Here is a 27,158-nt window from a genome sequence, read left to right on the forward strand (position 1 = left end):
ATTTATGTACAGGATGTTCCATAAAACTGACACAGGTGTACCAGATTTTCCCTTATTCATTTTGTTAATTTTTTCATGGAATCTTTTGATGAAAAGTTGTATATTTATTGACCAGCCGCTTTTTAGAAAATCTATATATGTACTGGGCGTTCCACAAAATTGACCCACATCTGCTGAATTACGGGCAATTTTTTCCTTTTTCACTTTTAACTTTGTCTTTATTTACTAGAGTCTTTGAATGAAAAATTGTATATTTATTAACCAGGTGTCTTTTTGAATCTTTATACTGGATGTTCCACAAAACTGATCCAATTACCAACAGAACGAAACTTTCCTTAGGTATATTTGTTTCCATTTCTACAGTTTGTACTGAAGTCTGCAATATTTTTATGAAAAATCTTATTCCCTACTAACCACATGTTTTTTGCAATTTATGTACTGGGTGTTTCATAAAACTGACACAGGTGGACTAGGTTTTTCCTTTTTCATTTAACCAGATGCCTTTTTTGGAAGTTTGGAAGAAACTTTTCTTAGTCTTTCCCCGAGCGGGGCCTACTCTTTTTTGAAAAACGTTCTCATTAAACTTTTATATACGGGGTGTTTAAAAACTAAAGTACAGGGTGTTTCAAAAAATGTTATATTTACTAACCAGCGAGGAGAGCACCGCGGAGCGGTGCTCGGGCCGCGCGCAGCGCGGCTCGAGGGCCGAAGGCCCGAGAGAAAGGTCAAACTTCGCGTCAGCGAAGTTTGCCTACCTTTCTAGTTAATAAATAAAATTTGAAAAAAGTTTGTATTGGAAATTAGTCCTTGAAAACCCCTGTATCAAAATGCTCTGATGTAATTTTTTTGTAAAATGCCCAGAAAAAAGTTATAACGACCAAAAGAAAATTTGTTCCCACATCTTTATCTATTTTCGTTAATAACTTTGTTATTTTTAACTAAAAGTTACGGAACCAAATTTGTAGACAATTTAATTTGCAACAAAAAATGTATTTGCAAATTTTCTGTACGACGAATAGTTTGCTCGATATAGTAAGTAGTAGTAAAAACCATTCGCAGCCCTTTTTACAAGATGGCGGCCGATGCACAAGGGTTGCGACCCCACAAACGTGGATTTAACTTTACACTAACCCCCTCTTGACATCCAAAAAATAAAATTGCGTGCTCTGACTTTTGCAACCCCAAATATAACTTTTCAATGGACTATAAACATAAACAGTGGTAGTTGTATGGATCAAATAAATTAAATGATTTATAACTTTATGTTTTGTCCCAATGATAATAAAAATCGGAAAAATGTCACTGATACTTTATTTTTTAATAAAATTTTCTTTACAAGACTGTCTTTTCGACCACGTTAAATTTTTCCTATCTTTTCCATAGTTTTACTAGTAAATGTTTTAAAATAGTATATTTACATATTAATAAACGTTACTGACCAGCAAAAGACAAAAAAAATGGCTATACGTCAAACATTAATCATTTCGAAATAATTAATGTTTGACGTAAGGTCACTTCTTTTTTCCTTCGCTTGTCAGCATCTTGTTATAATAGGTAAAAAAATAATTATTTGAGCCATAATATTAATATTCAATCAATCAATCAATATTTTCAATTTTGTTGTATAAAAGATGCCCTGTCGTGCACTCTCGTCTTCTCGCGGCAAAGAGGCAAACGGGATTTTCGGGTAGCTCCCCTCTCGAGGACACTTCGAGTATGGTTACTCTGATGTCTATATTCCTGGCTTTTAGATTTTGCCTTGTCTAGTACTGGTTTAAGATCCCTTGTGAGTACCTGGAAGCTTCTTGGACCTTGTGCAGGCCTCCTATGAATTTGAGAAGCTTTTAAAAGCTCTCTATATCCCTTGGGATCTTCACCGCAGGATTAGAAAATACCTGGCTGGATGGGGCACTAGAACTGAGGTCTAGGCAGGGAGAAATGCACTCGCAAAATTGGTGAAATTTTTTTAACAATGTTCTGAATTATTAAAAATTGGATTTATTGATAAAATACATATTTGCTTTATATAATGCAACTTTAAATTTCGTGCCGTACTACACGTACCAGTCATGCCCCTGGTTAACGCAAGGTACTCGGGTTGACATTCGTACACACTCTAGGCTGGATCTGCTGGATTCTAAAATTTAGCCTCTTCAAAAACCGCCTGTCTTGGAACGTTGGCTGTCTTGGAAGGGTTATTGGCCTGTCTCATTTTGGTGATTTCTAACGATATGGTGCTACCTCAGTCCGAATCACGTAATACTTGGAAATGTTTCATTTTTCAAAAATAGCGTCGTCCATATTGCGAAACTTTCGAAACATCGGTGAAAATTTGGTGGCGTTGCAAGTCATCTGTAATCGCTTACCTATGCTTTTAGCGGGATTTGTGCCCAGAGAATAACTTTTGGCGTCCACAGAGCCTAGTCCGAAAACAAGGGCAGATCAAAGATTCCTAACTAAAGCTGACGAAATGCAATGTAATACTGTAACTGTCGGTGACTAGGTACATAGGCCACCGCATAACTACCCAAAAAACCATTGTTCTTTGAATTGGTACCAATTGTTTATTGCTCAATTTCAATATTTTAGAATGTATTTAAATACATTAGCATATTATCACAGTATTTATAGCATGTAAAATCAGGTTTTTATGAATTTTGACAACGCGTAGATGCTTACAACAAAACCAGTACAATTAATTATTTTTATAGATACAAAGAAACAATTTATTTTTAAATTCTATAGGATTATACATTTTTATTGAACGAACTGTTGAACCAACAAAAGAAATCATCCACTGATTCTTGTTGGATCAAAATAATTTTATTTAGTGTCATTGTCGTTTTATGATTTCGAAAACGATGAGTTCTGCGAGTTGCGTCTACATATATGAGTTTTATAGTCTGCACATGGCATTTACTTTAACCTTCACCTTCAATGCAGTTATCGCATTTTCTGTACTTATCACTTGTAGTCCAGTATACAACGGTAAAAGTACCTCCTTTACAAAAGATACATATCCATAATGTGTGCTTATTGTTTTTAGGGGGTGAAAACACTTGCAAAAAACGTAAAAACCATAGATGTAAGTGTTATCTCAATAGAATAAGCATTCTTTTATGTTTTGAATAATAATTTTTGATTTGTAGCTACATTTCAACCCTTAAAATCCACCCTTTATCAGGGAAAAAAAACAAAAATTAGTTTTCGCGGCTCTGAAATGTTTTGACGGAGCAATAATGAAGGATTAAATATTTTTTACTATTTATGAAATAATACATGATTTATTACAACGTTTCAACCCTTAAAAACAACCCTTAATGAGGAATTGAAGAATTTTTACCTGCTTCAAAAGACTCAACGATACATTACTAAATTCAACGAGATTACTTAAAACTCGAAACTTAAATTATGTAATTAGTGAAAGGGAAAATAAAAATTATTTGTGTATTATAGAATTATAATTTATTATCAAAAATTTACATATCATCTAAAGAACTATCTTCCTCGACTTCCTCTGTTTGGTTCGTGATTGGAGGACAATTTTGGCAACTGTTCCAACTGTTTTCGTTATTTCAAACTTTTTTTAAATTTAGGCATTCTACGGTCAAACCGGTCAAATTTGCAGAGCCTCTTATTGGTACATAAATAAAGTCACTGTACATGGATTACGCTTAGTTTCTATTTTTATGGTTCAGCCATAGATTTTATTGTTGATTTTTTCTCCGAAAAAATGAGATGACCATTTTATTTTCATCATAACTCCGCGAGTTTTTGAGCTATGAAAAAAAAAACATTTTAAAGGTCTTTCCAAGCACTTTAAAAAAGGTTATATTCATTTTCTTCGAAAAATTTGTTCTTTCGCCACTATTTTACGGTAAAAGGATCGATTTTACTTTCCGAAAAATAAACAATCACTTTTATAGAGTGATAACTCGGTTATTATTACATCTACGATAATCAACAAAATAACGAATAGATTCGTTATTTCAAAAACTTTATTTTTGCTTTATATGGGTTTTTCGATAAAACGCAAAGTTTTCGAGTTATTTATCAAAAATGGTTGAAAAACATGCACTTTTTAGATGAAAAATCAACATTTTCAATCGCAAATAACTCGGAAAATTTTTAATTTTTGGAAAAAACATTATATAGTACTTTTTGCTTAGAATTCATCCTTCTATTGATTTTTGCGATTAAAATGGGTGCCTTCATTGTCACCCCCGAGAAGGGGTGGCATTCACCTCAGGGTGAAAGCACACTTACTGTTAAAATTTCACGTCAATCGGTGCATGTGTCAAGAATTCGGACCTAAAAACCGTCATATACTGAGCTATTTACGGTCACTATAAAGTTTATATTTGCCGTTAGCTCATATGTTTGAATTTCATTAGATACACCATAAATCATATAAAAAAAAATCCGGTTTGTTCCGCACTAGTTGACTGACTACCAAAAATTGTTCAAAATTCAACATTCGAAGGACATTATCAAGGAGGCCAAAAAGGACAAGAACTTAATTTACAACATTGTGACTGGTGACGAAATGCGGTGTTTTCAAGAGATCAAGCACCAAAGTGACGAGTGGAAGGTGTCAGACTATTCAAAACCCAAAAAATCTCGTTTGGGAAATGCACAATTCTCTCTTGGCGGTTTGAAGCGGTTTGGTGCATCGTATTTGTCCAAAAAGGCGCCATCTTATCGATCGACACTTGTGGTTCGATTTTTTGACTAAAAATCGTATCTTAAGTGTCAACCACTCCCCGTATTTACCTGGTTTGGCAAAGTGCGACTTTTGCCTTTTCGAAAAATTGCATTTGCCGATGAAAGGAAAGTGTTTTGTGGACTTGGAAGGCATCCAAAAGGCTTGTACCGACATCCTGAATAACATTCTGGTCGACGATCTAAAACTTTTTATGGTTCTTATTTTTAAAAAGTCCTGTTTACTTTGAAATGCACCTTGTACAATTTATTTTTTCAGTAAAGTAGTGTAGCTGTAAAAAATAAACTATATTCAAACATTTTTATACTTTTTTCATGAAACAAATATCAATAAAATATAAATTCATATACCCTTAGTGATGTTAGAGATTAGCTGAATATTAATTCCGGTTTCGATTTTTAGTTATGGTCTGCTAGGAGCAAGCGGTTGTGGTAAAACCACCCTGCTGAGTAGTATAGTGGGAAGGAAAAAGATCGATGGGGGTGAAATCTGGGTTTTAGGAGGAAAACCTGGTGAACCAGGTGGTGGTGTTCCAGGACCAAGAGTGGGTTATATGCCTCAGGTAAGCGTTAGGTATACAGGGTGTCCGCTAAGTATATACTAGTCTTTTGGGAGCATATACAGGAGGTCAAAATAACACCAGAACTTCCTATATATTTTTTATGTTTTAATGTTTTGGATTCCAACTTTGAAAAAACCTTCGATATAAAATTAGTGTGCTGTAGATAAGGCTCCATGATTTAATATAAAAAATAAACTTTTTACTATTATAAGATGTTCAGAAAGGGACTAACCTCAACATACGTTTTTTTTGGCTGATGCTATCAATCCCAAAGTTATTTTTAGATACTCTTTTTTCTTTAAAAAATGTATTCTTCATTTATATCGGCAAAATTTGTGGTAAATCGATTTTTGAAATGGCCAGAACGATATATTTATTTATTTAACTTTACCGGAATGTCAAATCTCTCGAAAATGTTGATTATAGCTTAAGGTGGCCATATCCCTGGCCGGGAAATAATGAAATTTCTGGCGTTTTTAGGTACTGAAATCTCTAAAAGTAAAACGTGTAGAACAAAAGTAAGCACAAAAATAAAAACCTTGATGTTTTGTTTATTCATTGGTACCATTTAAATTTACCCAAATAAAATAATAACTAAAAAAAGTGTTTGTAAAACATGTGTTTGCTCCCCCACATTTTAAGAATTATTTTCACGTACTTATAAATAAAAGTAAACTATTTTATACGTAGGACTAAGCAAGTAAATGTTATAAGAATATTTACATGTAGAGTTATATATAAAAAAGTTAGTATTTTCGTAGATTTCAGTACCTAAAACCTTGATGGTTTGATCGTTTTTTTGCACCTGTTTATTCGTTTTACTGCGGCGTCTTTGAAAATACTCAGGTGGCATGACATAACGTTCCTATTATTTGATAAGCTTTAGATTATTCGGTTATTAAATGTTTGAAATTATTTGTCTTTTTGGAAAACACTATTTAAAGAATATGGCGCCCTTAAGAGAAACATGTTACAAATTAAAAATAAATATTTACGTAATACATAAAATAAAAATATAAATATTTATTCGATAAGAGCTCAAAATTAGTTTCCTGTACACAAAAAAACTGAAATATGCTACAATTGTTACTATTTCAAGCTCATTTTTTATACTCTGACATATCCATATCTATTTGTTGGACATTTTTATGGTTGGATCAATATTTGTCAGTTTAATATTTTTTCTATTTTGGTCCTGATTTGACATTTAAATTATGATCAACAATCATGTACCCTTTTTAAATAACATTTATTTTATTACTGGATCTGGTATTTTTTACTCTCTAGTTCAAATAAACTAAAAATATATATTTTTTTTAATTTTATCAATTGAAATCGACACCAGAAATCTAGATATACAAAAACTTTTTAGACTGACTCAAAAATTAGATTTTCCTTTAATAGAGCCATAAAATACATGAATGTCTCGTAATGGAGTTGGATATATCCGACAATATAATGTCATGGATAAAAGTGGAACGAAGACTGCGGAAAAAAAGGCCATACTTACTGTTACTTTAATATTCACTACACGAAAGAAATGTTTGGCTAAACGACGGTACAGAAATGTTAAAGCAAAATTGACGTTAATAACTCATCACTCATCGCGATTTAAATTTTAAATTGAATTATGAATAATTCAGTAATATGCGACGATTCTGCTGAAGCCGATAACAAAATTTTTTATATAGTCATGAGCGTCTAGGTACAGTGTTTCAATTGACGCTTAGATCTCTTCCAACCACTGACAATGAGATGAATGAAATTTTCTTCTTATGCTACATCCAAAAATAAAAATGTCAGATAAGATTGAGAGATAAATTCTTCTTGAGTAATGTTCCATGCTTTTTTTGTGTAATTTGGTTAAAGTAAATTTTTTAAAACCTCAACTCTCTCTACCTCAAAAAGTAGTGTCAGAAATAAGCAGAAATTTTAACAACGTATTCGAATCACCAAATGCACAATTATTTTGTTGGTAAACTTATGTCTCTCTTATTTTTAAATTTAAAATCTTTGTTACTCGCCACTGAAACATAAGTCAAAACGGTTAGTTCATTGAAAAATAAACAGAAAGAAGCTCAAAAATGGAAGCGTATTATTATTAGTATGTAATTAGTATTTAAGCTAGCAAAAATACGTTTACAATTATTTTTCCAACACTTGCGGTTTTGTAAGCGCTTTATGGATTGTTTTTTAGTGACTTAATTCAAATTTTAGTAACTAATGGCTATTTTTTTTAGTCGTTAGTGAAATAACATAATTTAAATAAAGGTAACAGCATTATATACTTAACTATTTTTTGTGTCTCAAAAATGAATGTCTCGAGGCGAAATGTATATAAGAAAACATTTTTAACTTTGACTGAAAAATCTCCTTTATTTTTGACACATTGTAGTGCTCCACCTTGTGTTTTTTAATATTCCAGGACATAGCTCTTGTGGGGGAATTTACAGTAAAGGATGCCGTCTTCTATTTCGGACGAATCTTCAATATGGACGAGAAATCGATTAATGAAAGATATCATCAACTACACAACTTACTCGAACTACCACCAGACGAAAGGTATGTGAATTTGTAAAATATTTGTAATTAATTTTTTCTACTTAATTATATTGAACAGTAAGGATTTTCTCACGGCTTTTTAGTTGAAAGTGCTAATTTCAAGACAGTTTGTTGTCTCATTCATACTTACCTCGTAAATTTTACTTGACAAAACTTAATTTTCATATGGAGACAACTAAAAGATTGATTTACTGTATTAAGCCTAGTTATAATAATATTTACATATACGTTTTTAAACAAATGCACGGCGCAAAAACAAACAAACAACAAATATTTGCTCGTCAATATAACAAAACGTTAAAGAAATGCTTTTTTGCCACTGAACAAATGCTTAAATGCAGACGTAGTCTGTTCAGATCGGAGCTGTCGAAATATCCCACTTCTTGGATTTAAGAGGGGGCAAGCTAATTTTTGCTGGAATACCTTCAGTATAACTCACATAATAAAAGTGTAGATCCCTAGATCTGGGCGAGGTCCGGAACATTTTCAAATTTGCAAAAGTGTTGAAAAAATTTAAAAAAATACCTATTTTATCTGAGTTTTTTACTTATATCTTGGAAACTGTGCATTTTGGAAAAATATTGAAAAGGAAAAAAAGTTTTAGAATTGAATTTTGCGCAATATACTGCAAGTTAAAAATGTTTAAATTTATTACCGATGTTGCAAAATAGTAATAATTGATGAAAAAATTCAAATAATAAAAAGATTTTTGGATAATTTTTTAAAAATATTTTAATTGCTCCGAGGGCATTCTAATTTTGGTAAAAAAAGTTTAAGGTAAAATAAAACAACACACCAAATTCCATTAAAATCCGTTCAATAGTTTTTGCAAAATAATTTTTTGAAAACAAAATTTGAAAAAATGTGTCGAATTTTCAAGATGTTGCACAGCTTCAAATAAAATTTTGAAAAATTGAAATCGATTGATTAGGACGGTCACAGTAAATTTTTAAAGTTAACACTTTTTTTTATTTTTATACAATTAGATTACATTTATCAATTTGCAATACTAAAAAATAGTACTTTAAAATTATAATTTTTGAAAAAAACTAAATTGCAAATTGATAAATGTAGTCTAATTGTTTAAAAATAAAAATAGAGTGTTAACTCAAAAATTTACTGGCCGTCCTAATCAACCGATTAGAAGAATAAAGATGCTTTATTTGAGGCTGTGCAACATTTTGAAAATTGGAGAATTTTTTTTCAAAATTTTTTTCAAAAAATTATTTTGCGAAAACTATCTAACCGACTTTAATGAAATTTGGTGTGTTATTTTATTATTCTCTAAAGTTTTTTTTACCAAAATCAGAATGCCCTCGGAACAATTAAAATATTAAAAAAAAATATCCAAAATAACTTATTTTGCCTTTTTTTTCATCAATTTAAACATTTTTAATTTACAGTATATTCAATTCAATTCTAAAACTTTTTTCCTCTTCAATATTCTTCCAACATTTTTGCAATTTTGAAAATGTTCCGGGCCTCGCCCAGACCTACGGATCTACACTTTTATTATGCGAGTTGTACTGAAGGTAATCCAGAAAAAAATTGCTTGCCCTCTCTCACATCCACCTCCGCCGTGGTCTGTACTGTATACCATAAAATATAAAATATCAATATAATTCCCTTGAAAATGTAATTTTGGCAACAACGATGAGTCAATTATTTCATTATTTTACTGGTTCTCGCAATTTTTATGTTTTGTGGTTCTTGCTAGCCTTACAAACAAGGTCACTAGCAAGAAATTGAAATATGATACAAGTTTTATGGTGCTTTGATTTAAATCAGGAAATATTAAATATTAAGTGCCAAATAAAAAATCAATTAACCTGCCTCTAAAGATTTATTCATTACTATTTGAACATAGCCGACATGGTGTTTATTACACTCACACAGGAATACTGTAAACGCGTTTGTTTTCGACATTTTTTGTTAGATCCTCCGTATTATTCCAAATTCCTTTTCTTTTCGAGGTACAAAGAGAATTAAAAAATATATATGTATATAATTAAGGGAATTGAACCAAAATTGGTACTTAATATTCTCTACAGGCAGCTAACCAGTGACGGGTTAGAGGGTTCACTATGTTTAAATTGGATGAATAAATTAGTACAGCCCTATAAAAATTGTCTACGACTTTTTATGGTATTTTTCATGGTTTTCCTAGAGAAGAAATACTTTCTGTCGACTTGTACTATAAAAAAACTTTATGTTCTCCCAAGAAACAAACAAACACAATAGATATCGATAACTTTATAATTTGTGATCAAAGTTTGCTTTGTATCTACAGACAGAGAGCGACCTACTAATCTGTAGATACTGAGAACCCATGGCTAGTATCGCAGTAGGTGAAATAAAGCTTTTAACCAATGATACTGTAGCAAACTACTACTCTGCTGTCTACAGCGTTCCAGCATTTAATTACACCATCGATATCTAATAATTCAATGCTGGACGGGACTACAAACCGCAGAGTAGTTGTTTTCCACAATGTCGTTAGTTTTAAACTTTAAAGAAAATGTTGGAATAGAGGTTCTTTTTGAATATGCATTTGGAATCCAGGAATTAAAAAAAATCGCTCTACACTTAAATAATCCATAAACATTAGGGATATAACATCTTTACTAAATATTGCCGGACGGGTCTTCAGTCTACAGAGTAGTTATTTCCTACAATATCATTAACAGCTTTTTGAAGTTACTGTTTAGGAATAGGTACCTAGATGCCAATGTCAAAGAGCTTTAGCTTAATATTTTTCAAAGTAATTGTCCTTGAAATTTACAGATATTTGAAAAACTGTAGCGGAGGCCAGCAAAGAAGAGTATCTCTTGCTGCAGCCCTGGTGCATAGCCCCGAGCTGCTTATCATGGATGAACCTACAGTCGGCGTAGACCCAGTTCTAAGAGACAGGTATTTTTTTCTACTTGCCTATAAAATTCGTTTCTATTAATACTTCCGTTTCAGGATTTGGAATCACCTGGTAGAGATCACGACCAAAGGGATGGTATCTGTGATAATAACCACGCATTACATAGAAGAGTGCAGGCAGGCGCATAAGGTAAGGCTTTTTAAAGATTGACACATAATTTTTGTTCAGATATTTGTGGAGAACCTTTCAATACGTTGTTGATTCCTTTTATTGCAACGTTACAAGTAAAATAAAAACTATACTTTATAGTTTTTCTTTAAGTTTTTGAATAACGTCGAAACATGCAAAATATAATTTTTTAACGATATTGTCTTGTGCAGATTGGTTTGATGCGAGAAGGTCGACTTTTAGCCGAAGAATCTCCGAACAGGTTGCTCTCTATCTTCAACACGGATACACTGGAAGACGTGTTCCTCATACTCAGCAGGCGACAAGAAGAAGGACGGCTGGACGAGTTAAATTATCCTGTTGCCGACGATCAAAATAATTCTGTTGTTGCGCACGCACCCTCTACGACTAGCATAGCTACTTTCGACATCGCTCACGGCTCCACAGATGTATGTATTCTATTTTTTTTAGTAAACTATTGTGTCTGATTTTACCAGTTACTAGCTTTTAGATTTCTTAATAGCAAACGTTGAAATAGAAAAATACGTCCAATATCTAGAGATGGTGCTGTTGAACTAGTAAATTAGTCATAAATTCTAAAAAAGATATACAGGGTGTATCCTAAGTCTGTGTCATAAATTGAGGGGGTGATTTTGGGTCATTTTAAGCACAAAAGACTTAATAAACCAGGGCCCTAAAGTTACTGGTTTCCAAGATAGAGAGCGTTAAAGTTTTTGAAAAATATCACATTTTTTCAATTATCTCTGAAGTTGTTTGACGTAGATTGACGAAACTTGGGGAAATGATGTAAATAATTAAAGGCAATAATTCGATATATTCTATCTGTCTAAATCTATCTGTCTGTCTAAATCTGTCGACCAGTTTCGGAGGCTCAGGGGCTTTGTCGTTAAAATCCACGTAAAAACTACGTCACTGGATTTTCAGAAAAATTAATAGGCACGTTTAATTTACTGTCATATTTTCAATAAGAAACGTCTCTTGCATTTTCTTCACACAATAAACTATTTTCGAGTTACCTATAATTTTTTTTGTTCATATTTAATTTGAAAATAATTTCTAGTAGGTACCATTTCATGGTTTAAAAAAAATAATGAAACACCAGAAGAAAATGAAGCAGATTTAAAACAACGAATCATAAACGGATGTCAGCAAGTCAGACAAATGCCAGTAAGTTTGAAAACAACACAGCAACGAGCCTTCGCTTCAACGACTGTTCTACATTTTCAAACTTACTGGCATTTGTCCGACTTTCTGACATCCATTTATGATTCTTTGTCTTAAATCTGCTTCATTTTCTACTGCTGCTTAATTTTTTTAAAACCTATTAGAAATTATTTTAAAATTAAATACGAATAGAAAAAATTTTAACTCGAAAATGGTTTATTGTGTGAAGAAAATGCAAGAGACGTTTTTTATTAAATACGACAGTTTGAGTAATCATAAGAAAATCAACGGAAAAAAATTTTGTAAATTTTTGCTTTTTCAAACAAGATCTATGGATTTCGGCTTCGGAACCGCTCAAATTGAAGAGAATTAAATTATCTAAAAGAGCTTTATGATGAAGTCCATAAGCCTTATTTAAAAAAACAAAAATTTACAATTTTTTTTTCGTTGATTTTCTTATGGTTACTCAAAAACTGCTGAGGCTAAAAAATTTTAAAATGCAGATCTGAAAACGACACCTGAAGCTTAAATTTCCTTTTTTTTTATTCTCTCTACGACCATTTCCCTCCAAGTTACAGCTCTTTGAAAATCACCCAAAATTTTGGGATTTTTTTAATATCCCTTAATTTCTGTGCCTAGCGTATTACAATTTTTTAAATACATTTATTGTACCCAATTGGAAGTCGTTTTTTTACTATTACAGACAAATTAAATATTTACCTCAATTGGGTGTGAACATTTTCTCTAATATTTTAGGGAGGGAAATTTTATTTTTAAGGAAATGTTTTCCTCAGTGTAGAATCTATTTGTATTACATACAGGGTGATTCAGTACTTATCAAAAAAAATTATTTTGTAAAAAAAATAAAAGAGGGCAGTTCGAAAATGATTTAAAAATACACTTTTGCACGGCACTGGAAACTGGTCCACTGTAAAACCTGACCCCGCACAATGCGACCGCAATGGCGGCAGTGTGATAAAAAAGAACAAAGAATTTCGCAAGGAAAGAAATAAATAGAATTTTATAGCACCTATTTTATATCAGCAAATTCAACTGCTTTTGCCGTTATTGTTTAATTAATAAAATTAATTTGTGGTTTTAAATAATAAAACAATTTGACGTACCTAATGTTACAACAACTGTTCAAAATTTTATCCACCTACGTGTAAACACATTTGGGGCCGCCTTACTCAGTTTCTACGAACTTTTGCTTCACCATAACTCAAATGCTTCACCATAATACAAAATGTTGCTTCACCATAAATTAAAATGATATCCATCAACCGCAATACTATATTGCTATATATGCAAGCCATTTTTGACACAAACTACTAAAAAAACTATTGTAAACACCACAGATAACAGGTAAACACTAATGCAACGACGATTGTAAAATCGGATTTCAGGATTCGGAGTTGCTGAGGCCACGTGGCTCTCCACGCGTATTGCGAATGACGCTAGGGACTACAGTTGTCCAGCTATGTAATGGCTGAATGTAATTTTTTTCTCGGAAACCATAGGGATTTTACAAAAATTTTTTTAAGATATTGGCTCCATTTCTTATGCCGCATCTATTCCCAATTTTTTTTTGGATAAGTTGTGAATCACCCTGTATATTAGTGAACTTATCTACAACGCCATATTAACGGCTTGTTCCACTGTACATCGACACGGCCTGTATAATGTATTTTGTTTCTTCTATTTTGTTTTTTTTTGAAGAGTCACTGTTTTTCATTATAATACGTACATTATAAAACTGTTTTTTTTTAGATGCTGACCAAAGAGAAAAAGCGCGTTAAAGGAGGAGATACACTTAATAAAAGTAGACTGAGGGCATTAATGGATAAGAATTGGAAGCAATTCTACAGAAATGTTACGTAAGTTTAATTATTTTAAAATTATATTCCATTATCTGAAAAGTTGAGGATTTGAAGATAATAAATATATTTTAAATTAATATTATTGATGAATACACAGGGTGTTCCATAATTCGACTGCCAAAAATAACTTTCAAACATATTTTTTTAAGCATACATCGTTGGCAGTCCTAATGATCGCTTATAACGTCCTAATAATCGATTATGAGGTCCTCTATAAGATACCACAAAATCGTCAATAAATTCGATTTTTTTATCCCAAAAACCCCCCGGATATGAAATTTCACGAAATTAGCTCGGAAGTAATCCAATAAGATATTAAAGTAAATGTTTTTTTTATCAACTTCAACACCCTGTATCTCGAAAACTGAGCGTTTACGAGCAACATTGTACCTATATGACTTTTCCCCATTAATTTTCGTCGTAGAATCTAGTGGTAAAGTTTTGTCCATTCTTTAACGGACACCCTGTATGTATGATAGCTCCATATTTAAAATATAACAAGTATTCCTACTCTACTATATCGATTTTAACGGATAAATAAACGAAAAGTAAATCTGCCTTCACATTTTAGGGGTATCATATTTTTGTTGACTTTCCCGATCATTCAAATTACCATCTTCATGATTGCCATCGGTGGGGACGTGAGGGATATCCCACTGGCTATAGTTAATGATGAAACCATGACCACCCATTGCCCAGATTTTGACCCAAACGGAACGGCCATTCCCTACAGTTTCAGCTCGTGTCACTTCAGTAACATGAGCTGTAGGTTTTTGACTCACCTTGATCACCCTATGATAACCAAGGTAATCCCCATTTTGTCGATTAAAATATATACAGGGTGGCCAAATGGAAACGAAACAGAGCCATTCTCAGGAACTGCGTCAAGATTGTAGAAAAACGCTCAGACACGTCGATTTTAGATTGAAGGGGAACATTCTTTGACTCCGACACTTTCACCCCCAAGCAAGGGTAAGCATCACCCCAGAATATTTAAATGGCATTGGGGGTTGAGTAATATTTCTTTTGAAAGCTGTTACAATTCTCATTACAACACAATTTTATAATTCCACCCAATACTTTGAAAAAAATTTACATTTTAAATTTTAAATTATGTTTAGTTGCTTACTTACTTCTTAGTTGATTAAATGTTCAAATTGATGACCGCCCGCTTCCATACAAGAATAAAGATTTTGTTCGAAACGTTCGCGCACATTCCGAAACATTTCCGGAGTGATTCGACGGCATTCGTCGACGATTCTTTGACGCAAATCTTCCAGCGACGCTGGCTGCGTTTTATAGATTTTACTTTTTAGGTATCCCCACAAAAAGAAATCAAGGGGCGTTAAATCCGGTGATCGTGGAGGCCATTCAATGCTGCCTCTTCTCCCAATCCAATTCCGTAGAAAACGTTGGTCCAAATACTGACAGACAATTAACACATAATGCGGAGAAGCACCGTCCTGTTGAAAAATCAAATGATCTTCATCATACTCTGGAACATTTTCAATAATATCAGTCAAGGCAGGGTCAATAGCGTCTTCCAGTAAGTGCAAATACATTTGGCCAGTTAAATTATCAGGTAGAAAAAAAGGACCCACCAGCCGGTCACCGAAAATTCCAGCCCATAAATTTAATTTTTCCGGTTGCTGTGTATGCACCTCGTGAAAAACTCTTGGGTGTGAATCGAACCAATAGCGGCAATTATGATGATTTACCGTCCCGTTCAAGAAAAAACTGCATTAATCAGAAAAACAGATGTTAAAAAGGAACTGTGGATCGTTCCCTGCTCGCTCACTCATTATTTCGTAAAATTGCAAACGGCGGTCATAATCATCCTCATGAAATTCCTGGACTAAATGTATTTTATGGGATTTATTCTTCCTCAAAATGGTTTGTACGCTAGTTTGATTGATCCCAGACATAGATGCCAGCTGCCTCGTACTTAAATGTAGGATCAAGATGAACTTGTCCCAAAACTACAACTTCACTAGCTTCATTAACTATAGGTTTTTCAATTTCTCGTTTTTTGTTGGCTACGTTCCCTGTCTCTTGAATTTTTTTTACTAACTCTAGAACATACTTCCTCCTGACATGACATCTCGATCTGATGTTGTTCATTAAATAGCTGAGCTACCCTATTCGCACATTTATTGTCATAAAGTAAAGCGAAATGATATCTACCCTTTCCGCAATGGAATAAACCAGTGCATAATTTTCAAAAACATAATTAAATAAACTACCAACCAACGCTTCCAAATAATACTAGAAAATAATTTGGAATCCACTAATTTTACATTCATTGTGTGTGTATAGCATTCATTTCTGTTTTTTACAATTGTGTTTTTTTTAGGAAAGTGATAACAAATCGCCAAAAACCAATGTAATGCAAGAAATACTAAATTTATACCATTGGCGTACTTAACTCGAATGACTGACATTTTTACCATTACTAATTGTTTGTACATAAGTTTCAACTGTAAAATCAAAATTCTTAATAAGTATTGGGCGGAATTATAAAATTTAAAGTCTGTTGTAAAGAGAATTGTAAGAGCTTTCAAAAGAAATATTAATCAATTCCCAATGCCATTTAAATATTTTGGGGTGATGCTTACTCTTGCCTGGGGGTGAAAGTGGCGGAGTCAAAAATACCAGCAAAGAATGTCCCCCTTTAATCTAAAATCGACGGGTCTGAGCGTTTTTCTACAATTTTGACGCAGTTCGTGAAAATGGCTCTGTTTCGTTTTCATTTGGCCACCCTGTATATGTTTCCACTTTTGTACCTACATACATTTCTCGGAAATATAAACAAATGAGTTTATTTAAACGATAACTGCGCAACAAATAAGTAACTTCAGACAATAGGTTTAATAAATCATGTAAAAAAAAATATTTATTTTTTTGAAAACACTGGGATTTATTTTACACATGTCTGTATGTGTAGCAGAAACATGCAAATGCTAAACTAGCAATAACGTGGTTTTCAATGTAATTTTAGGTTCATTTTAATTATCTGGAAGACGCAATCGAGAGTGTCAAGCACGGGAAAGTCGTTGGTGTTCTTTATATAGCGCAAAACTTCACAGCCTCGGCCGAGGAGAGGATAGAAAAGGGCAAAGATATAGACGACGAGGTGCTAGATTTTAGCGAAATTAAAGTTTGGTTGGATATGTCAAGTAAGTATGAGGAATTAAATAAAGTTGGTGTTTACACAGTACGGAATAATATACCTACGTAAAAAACACTCAGTCCATGAAAAGATACATCTTCATAAAAAAAAATAAAACAGACCATAAACTTTCTTGTTAATAGTTAATTTTATATGAGCCAATGGTCAATTAAAAAATCAATATTTCTTTAATAATACCAAATTATGCTTCTAATCTTTTACAGCTTTTAAAATCCTGATAAATATCTAATTTTTTTAAAATTCTAGACAAATGTATTTATAAAATAATGTGATGGTTCCTGCATAACTTGTTTTATTAAATTAGCAAATGCAAATTTTTAATACAAATTTTAAGTTTTTTATTTGAATGGTCGATATCAAATATACTCATTTTTCGGGACAAATGTATTTAAAATTTAAAAATAATTTTTTAAATGATGGAAATATGCTAATTTTTTGTTTTTGATTTGCTTCATGGACAACTTGATGTCAACAATAAATTAATTAAAAAAAGTAAAAACTTGTGAATTTTTTATTTGGCTTCAAAATCATTATTATTTAAAAAATTTTTTGATAAAATTTGGCATTGGCCCGTTTTAGGGGGGTTCTGAATCCAGTGGCGTAAATATTATTTTTCTCAAAAAGTCCCTAATATGAAATATTAAAATTTTACTCCTAAAAACGGACGTAGTGGATTTTGTGGGATCACGGTCATTTTCCTTCACAAAACACACTTCATCAAGCACTACATCTTAAATAAATTCAGTTAAAATCAATGAAGATTTTACAGAGGATGGCTTACAAACAAATGGGCCACACTATATAGTTGTATCAAAAAAATAATTTTTGGTGAACAGTTGAACAACTTGAAAATAATTCCAAAATTACCTATTCGGTATTCCCAAAAAATATTTGCTAGAATTCATTTTGAAATAAAATTTAATAATGTTCACGTCAATGTTTTTTTTTTTCATTCTTGATAGTTACTGTATCTAAAATTGAGTTTTCAACATAAAATCCTATAAATTTTTTTTGTGAATCGCATAGTTTTGGAGATATTTTAAATTTATTCAACTGTGCGATGATTTGCTTTCTAAAATTTTAAAAAATAATTACAAAATGAGTTATGTTTGGAATAAAATAGAAGAAATTCTTTTTTTTTAATACAATTAGGAATCAACGAATTTCCAAAAAAAAAATCAATGGCGTACAAATTCTAGAGTTTTAGATGACAATTAAAGCACTAAGGCAAATTTCATTGATCTACTTAAAATATCTTTAGAAATATTTGAAAAAATTGTATTTTTTTTATTTCAACACCCTGTATCTTCGAAACGTATGGCTTTAAACCCTTTTTTTCAAGAAGACTTTTGTCTGCAAGCTATAACTCCGCCATTTTTGGTCGATATAGAAAAGGGCTTCGAAAATACTACCAACTGGAGCTTACTATCATTTTTATTTTCAAATTTTAGCTTAATGACAGGCGATTGTCAATTATTTTCTTAATGGGACGATATGTATTTTTATATTCAATGGTTTCAGGAAAAATATCTACATTTATATAAATTTAAAAGTTTTTAAAGAAAATTCACAGAATGCCTGTCATTACGGTAGGCTTTAAAAAAAGTAGTAAATTGCAGATTGTAGTATTGTCGGAGCCATTTACGCTTTGGTTTTTTAATTTCGGATAAAAGTCACAGAGTTATTTTTTGCCAGATATCCATCTAAAAACAAAGAAAAGCGATATTTTCACAAAAAATTTAAATTTCAGTAGGCATTGAGTAACAATGACATTTAAGATATGACAGACACTTTATAGGTTATATCTCACCGACACACAAGCAGTTCGACATCTACATATGTGGGTACTTTTAACTTAAAATATTTCGTCTTTTGCCATCGCAGTCTTATAACTGTAGCTGTAGCATGCAAAGACTTACTGGAAACTGTTTTAATATTAATAACTTTTTTTGAAAGTAAAAATATCCCACAAAGGTCACTAAAATGTTTGAAAAGGTCATTTTAATTGCCTTGCAGATCGGCAGGTCGGAGCAACAGTAAAGTACAAGTTGATCGACTTGTACATAGACTTCCAGAATGCAATTTTTGAGGATTGCCACTTCATACCCGGTTTAGGGGACTTCCCGGTGCGCATGGACTTTTATTTTGGAACAAAAGACGACACGTTCGTGACTTACATGACCCCCGGCAGTTTAATAACGTAATTATTGAAACAAAAATCAGTTGGTGACGTGAAATTTGTAATATTAAACTATTTTCAGTATAATATTCTTCATGGGTGCCATCATGACGTCTCAAATAATTATAACGGACAGACACGATGGGGTTTGGGACAGGTCCATAGTTGCAGGAGTCACGTCCCTGGAAATAACCCTCACCCACTTCATCCTGCAGGCCTCCATTTTAGTGATTCAGGTCTTCGAGATGTTGATAGTTGTTTACGCAATTGTTCAACAGAATTATGTCGGGTACATGTGGCTCATATATTTCATCGTCTTCCTGCAAGGCCTATGTGGAATGTCTTACGGTAACTGCTAATTAATGAAATTAAATTATTTCACTTCAGTTGGCAACAATTTTACGCTTATCTTTTGAATGTAGATGATAGATATGTAATATTTAATCGGTAGGTTATTTAATACGGATATATTTCTAGGATTTTGGGTCTCCGTTATAAGTGTCAACCATTCTATGGCTAATACAGTGTTGACAGGAATATTTCTTCCAATGATGATGCTCAGCGGTAAGTTAAAAAAATGTTAGTGGTGCACTAGGAAATATGTGTATTATAAAAAATGGTTCATTCATAGCAAGTGAAAAAAAAGGGTAGAAGAATGTTACAAACTTGCTTTATATATGCTACTTATACTACTATATACGCTACTATATAAACTACTTTGCTTTATATTAGGACTTTCATAATGAACTATAGACTGTAATGGCAAAAAGTCCTTGGTCAAAATTTGGAGATAGATATTTTTGAATTTTCACTAAAATTTGTTTTGTGGCACATTTTTTGACCATGTGTGGGAATTAATTTATTATTTACATTTATCACTGAAGTCCAATAGACCCTTTATGTCTAAGACCGTACTGGGCAAATTCCTATTTTCTTTTGTTTTCTTTTCTTTTTGTTGCGCCTTAGAAAGTTTACCCTGTATATTTTTTCTATTATCTCTTATATCATACATACAGTGTGAGCCATTAGTGTGAGAAAGTAAAATAACTCCCTTGTTACTCATAATACAGAAAAAAAATTATATAAAAGTTATACAGAATCAAGAAACCTAAACTACGAAATTAATTTGATAATTACAGGGCGATGAGTAAAAACGAGACACGCCAAATATTACATTTTTTAAATGGAATACCCTGTATATTTTTACACATATGGATTTCCGAGAAAATTCTATATATGGCAATACAAATCATTTTAGTACGGGGTTGCCAGAAAATTCTTCGAATTTTGAAAAATCATGACCTCGAAGAAGTTGTATTAACTTTCAGCTACTAACACTTTTGGAACAAAATAATTAGACAGAGTTATAGGCAAATGTTAGACAAAGGCTCCTATATTAGCTAATACCGATATTTTATAAAGGACATTTTTTATAATACGATCATTTTTAGAAAGTTTAAAGTTGATTTTCTAAAATTTTTCAAATGGAACACAATGTATTTTATTTTTCTATTTTATTCACATATCGGTCCACTTCAATTTTTATTAAGCATGTTTTATATCTAAAATTGTTAGTTTTTAAGATATAGCAACATTTCTGAAAAAACTTAATTTTTATTGTTTTACAGAATACCACAAATAAATATTAATTAATAAAATATTAATAAATTGTGAACTGACAAGTCGACACAATGTGACAGTTTTTTCCAAAGACATTTCGCGCGACCGAAAATAATAAAAATTAGTTTTGTTCCAAAAATGTTGCTATATCTTAAAAATTAACAACTTTAGGTGTATAACATACTTAATAAAAGTTGAAGTGGACTGATATGTGAATAAAATAGAACAATAAAATACGGGGCGTTCCATTTGAAAAATTCTAGAAAATAAAGTTTGAACTTTTTTAAAATGATCGTATTATAAAAAATGCCCTGTATTAAATATCGATATTAGCTAATATAGGAGTATTTGCCTAACATTTGCCTATAACTCTGTCAAATATGTTTGCTCCAAACGTTAGTAGTTGAAAGTTAATACTTACAACTTCTTCGAGGTCATATTTTTTCCAAAATTCGAAGCATTTTCTACATAACTTGGCAACCTCGCACTAAAATGATAAACTGTTTATATTGCCATATATAGAATATTCTCGGAAATCCATATGTTTAAAAATATACAGGGTGTACCATTTAAAAAACGTGAACTTTGGCGTGTCCCATTTTTACTCATCGCCGTGTATGTTTCAAATTAATTTTGTTGTCTAGGCTAGACAAGGGAGTTACTTTACTTTCTCACACTATTGGCCCACCCTGTATATGGATCAGTGAGAGTCCTTAGAATAAAAAATAATAGTGAAGAGTTGTGTCATCTACCTGGCGATACCCTGTATACAATGTGCTCATTTTTAAGGTGAACTATAAGTCCGCGGTCGAAATTATAGAGAGTGACTCATCGCTAACTTTTGGACTAGTAAGGGGGATGAAGCGTGCCGGGAACGAAAATCCATTGGCGTGTCTGCGTAAAAGGCAACAAGATATAGAAAATATTGAAAAAAGATAATAGAACATAACATCTAATATTTTTTTACGGTTTGCTATAACCAGCACTTTGATCTATTTTAATTATTACAGCATTTTAAAACGTCCCAGTTGTGTTTTTTAATTTATAAGTTTATTATAGCCATGGAATTAGATAGACCCCTAGTCTACGCTTATGTTATAAGTTATAACGTTTCTCAGGACGGATACATCAAGTCCGTTTACTCCCACTAAAAAAGAATTTCCCTATTCCTTACCAAGTGCAAAAGACAGAGATAGAATATAGATCGACGTTCAGTGTAACTCAGTCTATAGCGATTATAGATTCTGTCGATGTGCGTAGCGAGCGGCACAAAGATAAATAATATTGAACCGTATAAAAATCATTTTATACAGGGTGTCCGGAAATTCATGCAACAAAATTTGGTCATAGATTCTTAAGACAAATTTAGGGGACCCGTATTTTTTCTTTTTGCCAACTGGCCCCCTCTTTCGGAGTTACAGCCCCCTGAAAACTACCCCTAAGAAGTCTTTTTTATATCTCAAAACCATGTTGTACGAGAATCACTAAATTTGGTACACAGGGGTTTTATGACATGTGGAATCTCACAGTGCTACGCTTTTTGGCGAGGAACCCCCTTAAGACACTTTTTCGTGGCCCCCCCCTTGTCTTTGGAACCAGAAAAATTTAGTCACAAAGATTGTTTTTTAATTGTTAGTTAGCTAGGAAGCCATTGAATTTAGAAACTTTTTTGTCTCTTGATATTTGTTTCGAAAAACGCAATGTTTTTGAGGAAAATGGCGAATCACGATATGCATTCGATCACATTTTGACATTTTTCTCGAAAACATTGCGTTTTACGAAAAAAGTATAAAGAGACAAAAAGTTTCTAAATTTAATGGCTTTCTAGTGGACTGATAATTTTTAAGAAATTTAAATATGCGACCAAATTTTTTTGGCTCCAAAAGCAAGGGGGTCTACGAAAAATTGTCTTAAGGGGGTTTCCCGCCAAAAAACGTAGTACCATCAGATTCCACATGTCATAAAACCCCAGTGTGGCAAGTTTAGTGATTTTCGTACAACAGGGTTCTGAGATATAAAAAAAAGATTATTCTTAGGGGCGGACTTCAGGGGGCTGTAACTCCGAAAGAGGGGGCCACTTGGCAAAAATAAAAAATACGGGTCCCCTAAATTTGTCTTAAGAATCTGTAACCAAATTTTGTTGCATGAATTTCGGGACACCCTGTATTTTATACGCATTATGGTAATAGTTTTTATATTATGTCTGAATCACTCTCTATAATTTCGACTGCAGAGTATAGAAGAAAGTTGCATATTTTCATTCCATTTCAGATTATGTAGATAGATTGGAGATAAGGTGCGCCGTTTCTGAAATATCCTGAAAAAAAACTGAAAACTTGGCTTTTCTTCTTTCTTTCATATCTTTTTTATTATTGCGATGAAAGTTAAAAAATCTTCCAGACCTCCTAGATCCTCATGTTTTCATAACCAATTTTTGATTTTTTTATAGACACCTTATTGGATTTTTGCATAATTAGATGAAGTATGAAATTTCGAATCCAACGATGTATATTATTACTTAGGCGAGGAGATTTTATTAATGGCCAAAAACATCAATTTTATGATTTATTTGATTTAATCATAGTTGCCATGAAAAAAAAACAAATGAAAATTTTGACATTTCTGTTTGAAAATAAAGAAATTATCATTTGCTGTTGTAAATAAGTGAACTTGAAATTTAATGTTTCATCTAATTGTGCAAAAATCTAATATGGCATCCATAAGAAAATTAAACTTTAGTTAAACCACTGTTTGAGAGAGAAATAGTCACACTGAACGTGAAAATATAAGAATCTAGTAGGCGTGGAAAATGTTTTAACCTTCCAACAGATAGAGCATATTATGAATCGTACTGATTTTCATTACCTACTCTATTTTCAATAATAGAAAAGATGTGGAAGATATAAGAAAGTTTTCAGTTCTCTTCAGGATATTTCAGGAATTTTCTTGTAATTTAACCATATATCTTCTAGATCAGGAGATAGTAATGAAGTACACCTTAAAAGTGACCACCCAGCATAGCTTAATTAACTTCTCCATTTTTTTTTAGGTTTGATGTGGCCAACCGAAGGTATGCCACCCGTACTGAGAATACTGGCTAAATGCTTACCGTTTACGCTTTCAATAGAATCACTTAGGAACGTCGCCAACAAAGGGTGGAACATTTCCCATTTGCAAGTTTTGCACGGAATTGGAGTGGGCGCCTTTTGGTTGATATTCTTTGGTGTTGTCAGTGTTTACTTGATTAAAAATAAACGATAAATTTTCATAAGTTTTCTGTATTAATAGATTAGTAGTAAATTCAGTGCAATATCCATTTATGTTACCACTTCCCATGTCTCCCGTCAAATTTAATAAGTATGATAATGAACAAACATTTTTAAAACGTTTTTACAGGGTGTTACTTTGAATGGGGGCTATATTTATACGGAGGTTACGTTTAATCTTTAGAAACACATAAAATTCATAAGCACCTACGTATTATCCAATGGTGACATGAAAACTGTGTTTTTCTCGTAACATTTTTTTTTTTGTAATTATTCATACCCCGCCACTGAACAGGCTAGTGTACAAACCTCAAACAACCACGTGTGCTAGCCGAAGGCATTATAAGATCCATAATTATTGTCAAATCTCGTCTTTTTTAAACTATCTACATTTTTTTTTCATAAAATTACATGTAAATTTAACAATGAAGACACACAAACACACCATGGATTCACTAAACGTTGAAATAAATAACTTTGTAAGGCTGTACACTACATTAAACATTTCAGTAAATATCACTAAATTTTACATTAAAATTAAACTAAATAAAAGTACTCTACACAAATTTTATTTCGACTAAACTGAAATAAATTTAATAAAATGAAGGGGTTTCGTCCATTCTCATTTTATCGAGCTAATGTTGGCAGTTTCTTTTTTTACCGTCTAGCGACCTGTTGTCATGTCACATCAGGTGGATTGATATTTATGTCTAAACTAGGTTAATGTCAGAGGTTATTGACATAAGATTTAGAAACTAAACACAGTGCTTTAAGAAAATAGTATATGCACTTTTTATTCAAAACTTGAAATTATTTTTAACAATGGAATTAGGAAGTATTTTTATTTATTTTTTTACTGTGTACATTTTATAAAACAACAAAAATAATTGTTTTAAAACACAAATTCGTTTTACTTAAAAAATATGTGACTTTAAAATCACTGCTTTGACGAAATTATTTTCCATTGTTAGTTTCATACAGTTCGATTAAAAAGATAACAACAGGCAACACTGATAAGTATACACATATAACCATGTTCGGGTACTGCCCAGTGATGGCGTAGATAATAATTTAAGTGCAGTTTAAAACACGACTATTGATTCAATGTAAAGAAAATTATTTGAGATTAGTATTGTGGGGAACACAAACTTACTATTATAAAAACTGACTCCTATTTAAAGTTACACCCATATTCAACTCTCTGCAAGAGGTTTATTTTGATCTAGGGCCTTCACTAGGATGTGGTAAAGAAGGGCATTACCCTGCTTAAAAAAATATTTATATTCTTTTCTGGAAATAAGATTTTGATATTTGGGATATTTTGGGATATTTTGATATTCTTGGGAAGAAAATTTGATTGCTCTTCTTGAAATATCTTCCTAGCTAGGGCCCTGCTTTGAATCCAAACTCTTAACACTTTTTCCAATGAGCTTTTACCAAAAATTGATCAATGGTCTATAAGATATATATTTTTTTATTTGTCAGGAACAAAAATAAGTCATCTTCTGTATAGGTAAGGTGCGTTTTTGAATAATATATTATCAAAAAATTTCATTAGGAAAACATTTTTAGAAATAAACTATTTCAAAATTTGGAACCAATCAGCGTCTATTTTGATTTTTTCAGTTTCTCAATGGTGTGTAGGTAAAATGCATATCTTTTTGTAAAAAATTAGGAAAAAGTTTATTAAACGTTCTTAGAATTCTTCTTTCTAAAATTTGGTAGCAATTGGTTTTAATTTTATAGTTCAAATTTAGTATTTAGGCTTAAGAAAACTTTTACTTATAAATCGAAACAAAAGGTTTTAACTTGTTGGGTTTTGCTTATTTATTTACTGTAATTATTTTACTTTATGGAACATATTTTGTTACCTATTACCTGATCCATAAATAAATATTATTATGACTTTTTAAATAAAAAATATCAAACTTGGTAAAAGTATGGACATACATTTTAATTGTGAATAATTTTCCTCAGTTTTTTGAATATGTGTTTACCTTGAGACTTACTTAGTTTTTTAGAAATAAAAATACACAACAATCGTTTCCAAAAATGAAAAAATTTCAGTTTAAAGATTTTTCGTCACATCCTACAGATGTGTGAACACAGTATACACATTAAATGATGTAAAAGGAACAGTTTTTATGTATTTCTTAATTGATGTGTATTTTTAAGATAAAATCAACTATAGTGTTTTTTTAATTTATAAATTTATTATAGCCATGGAATTAGACACCTCGTCTACGCTTATGCTATGACCTCATGCCAGAGATAGAATATAGATCGACGTTCAGTGTAACTCAGTCTATAGACGATTATAGATTTTATCGATGTGCGTAGCGAGCGGCATAAAGATAAATAATATTGAACCGTATAAAAATCATTTTATATTTTATACGCATTACGGTAATAGTGTTTTTATATTATGTCTGAATCACTCTTTATAATTTTGACCGCGGAGTATATGTTTCTATGACAAATAAAGAAGTTTTCCTCTAAGTTTATCCATGGCCAAAAAACACATTTTTGTAATTTTAAAAAAGTAAAGTTAATTTTGAATGAAATGATCTCTTGATTTTTTGCATAGCTTTTAGCCATTTGTAAAGATGATATTATGATAATGATGATAAATTGATAAATTTAGATTTATTTACCTAAATAATTTTATAAAAGGTGTCCAAATGACATTCCTATGCCTCAATACATCCTCACGTACTGAGAGCACACAACATTTGTTACATTGTCATTTCCTCGGAAGATATTTAGAAATACCTTTTTTTAAAGATTTTTACACCTCATGTGTCAAAAACGAGGGCTTCGAGAGCAAATATTTATAGAAGAAAATATTCTTCAATTTAAATGAGGAAACAGTTCTTTCATTTTTGACACAATGTTGTGTCACACCTTGTATGCAATATGATGGTTTTATTTTACTATTTTTTGTAAAAATGCAT

General features: G+C 31.8%; 1 protein-coding gene across 2 annotated transcripts in view; it reads left to right on the plus strand.

Annotated features, from left to right (window-relative positions):
* LOC108915784 (ABC transporter G family member 23) overlaps positions 1–24,242 on the plus strand; it is a 50,606-nt gene extending 26,364 nt beyond the window's left edge. The window contains exons 3-14 of one of the 2 annotated variants that reach the window (XM_018721913.1): positions 5,126–5,285; positions 7,711–7,847; positions 10,632–10,757; positions 10,812–10,905; positions 11,097–11,333; positions 13,840–13,946; positions 14,521–14,755; positions 16,948–17,125; positions 19,156–19,339; positions 19,401–19,666; positions 19,796–19,882; positions 23,988–24,242. In XM_018721913.1, coding sequence (XP_018577429.1) covers positions 5,126–5,285; positions 7,711–7,847; positions 10,632–10,757; positions 10,812–10,905; positions 11,097–11,333; positions 13,840–13,946; positions 14,521–14,755; positions 16,948–17,125; positions 19,156–19,339; positions 19,401–19,666; positions 19,796–19,882; positions 23,988–24,199 — 2,023 coding nt within the window. In that variant the 3' untranslated portion in view covers positions 24,200–24,242. Of the gene's footprint in view, positions 1–5,125; positions 5,286–7,536; positions 7,557–7,710; positions 7,848–10,631; positions 10,758–10,811; positions 10,906–11,096; positions 11,334–13,839; positions 13,947–14,520; positions 14,756–16,947; positions 17,126–19,155; positions 19,340–19,400; positions 19,667–19,795; positions 19,883–23,987 lie in introns of those variants that run through there. The other variant, XM_018721914.1, reaches the window with a different exon arrangement.
* Positions 24,243–27,158: the final 2,916 nt, after the last annotated feature.

The sequence above is a fragment of the Anoplophora glabripennis genome, unplaced genomic scaffold, assembly GCF_000390285.2.
Source record: "Anoplophora glabripennis isolate ALB-LARVAE unplaced genomic scaffold, Agla_2.0 scaffold1372, whole genome shotgun sequence".
In the NCBI taxonomy this organism is placed as follows: domain Eukaryota; kingdom Metazoa; phylum Arthropoda; class Insecta; order Coleoptera; family Cerambycidae; genus Anoplophora; species Anoplophora glabripennis.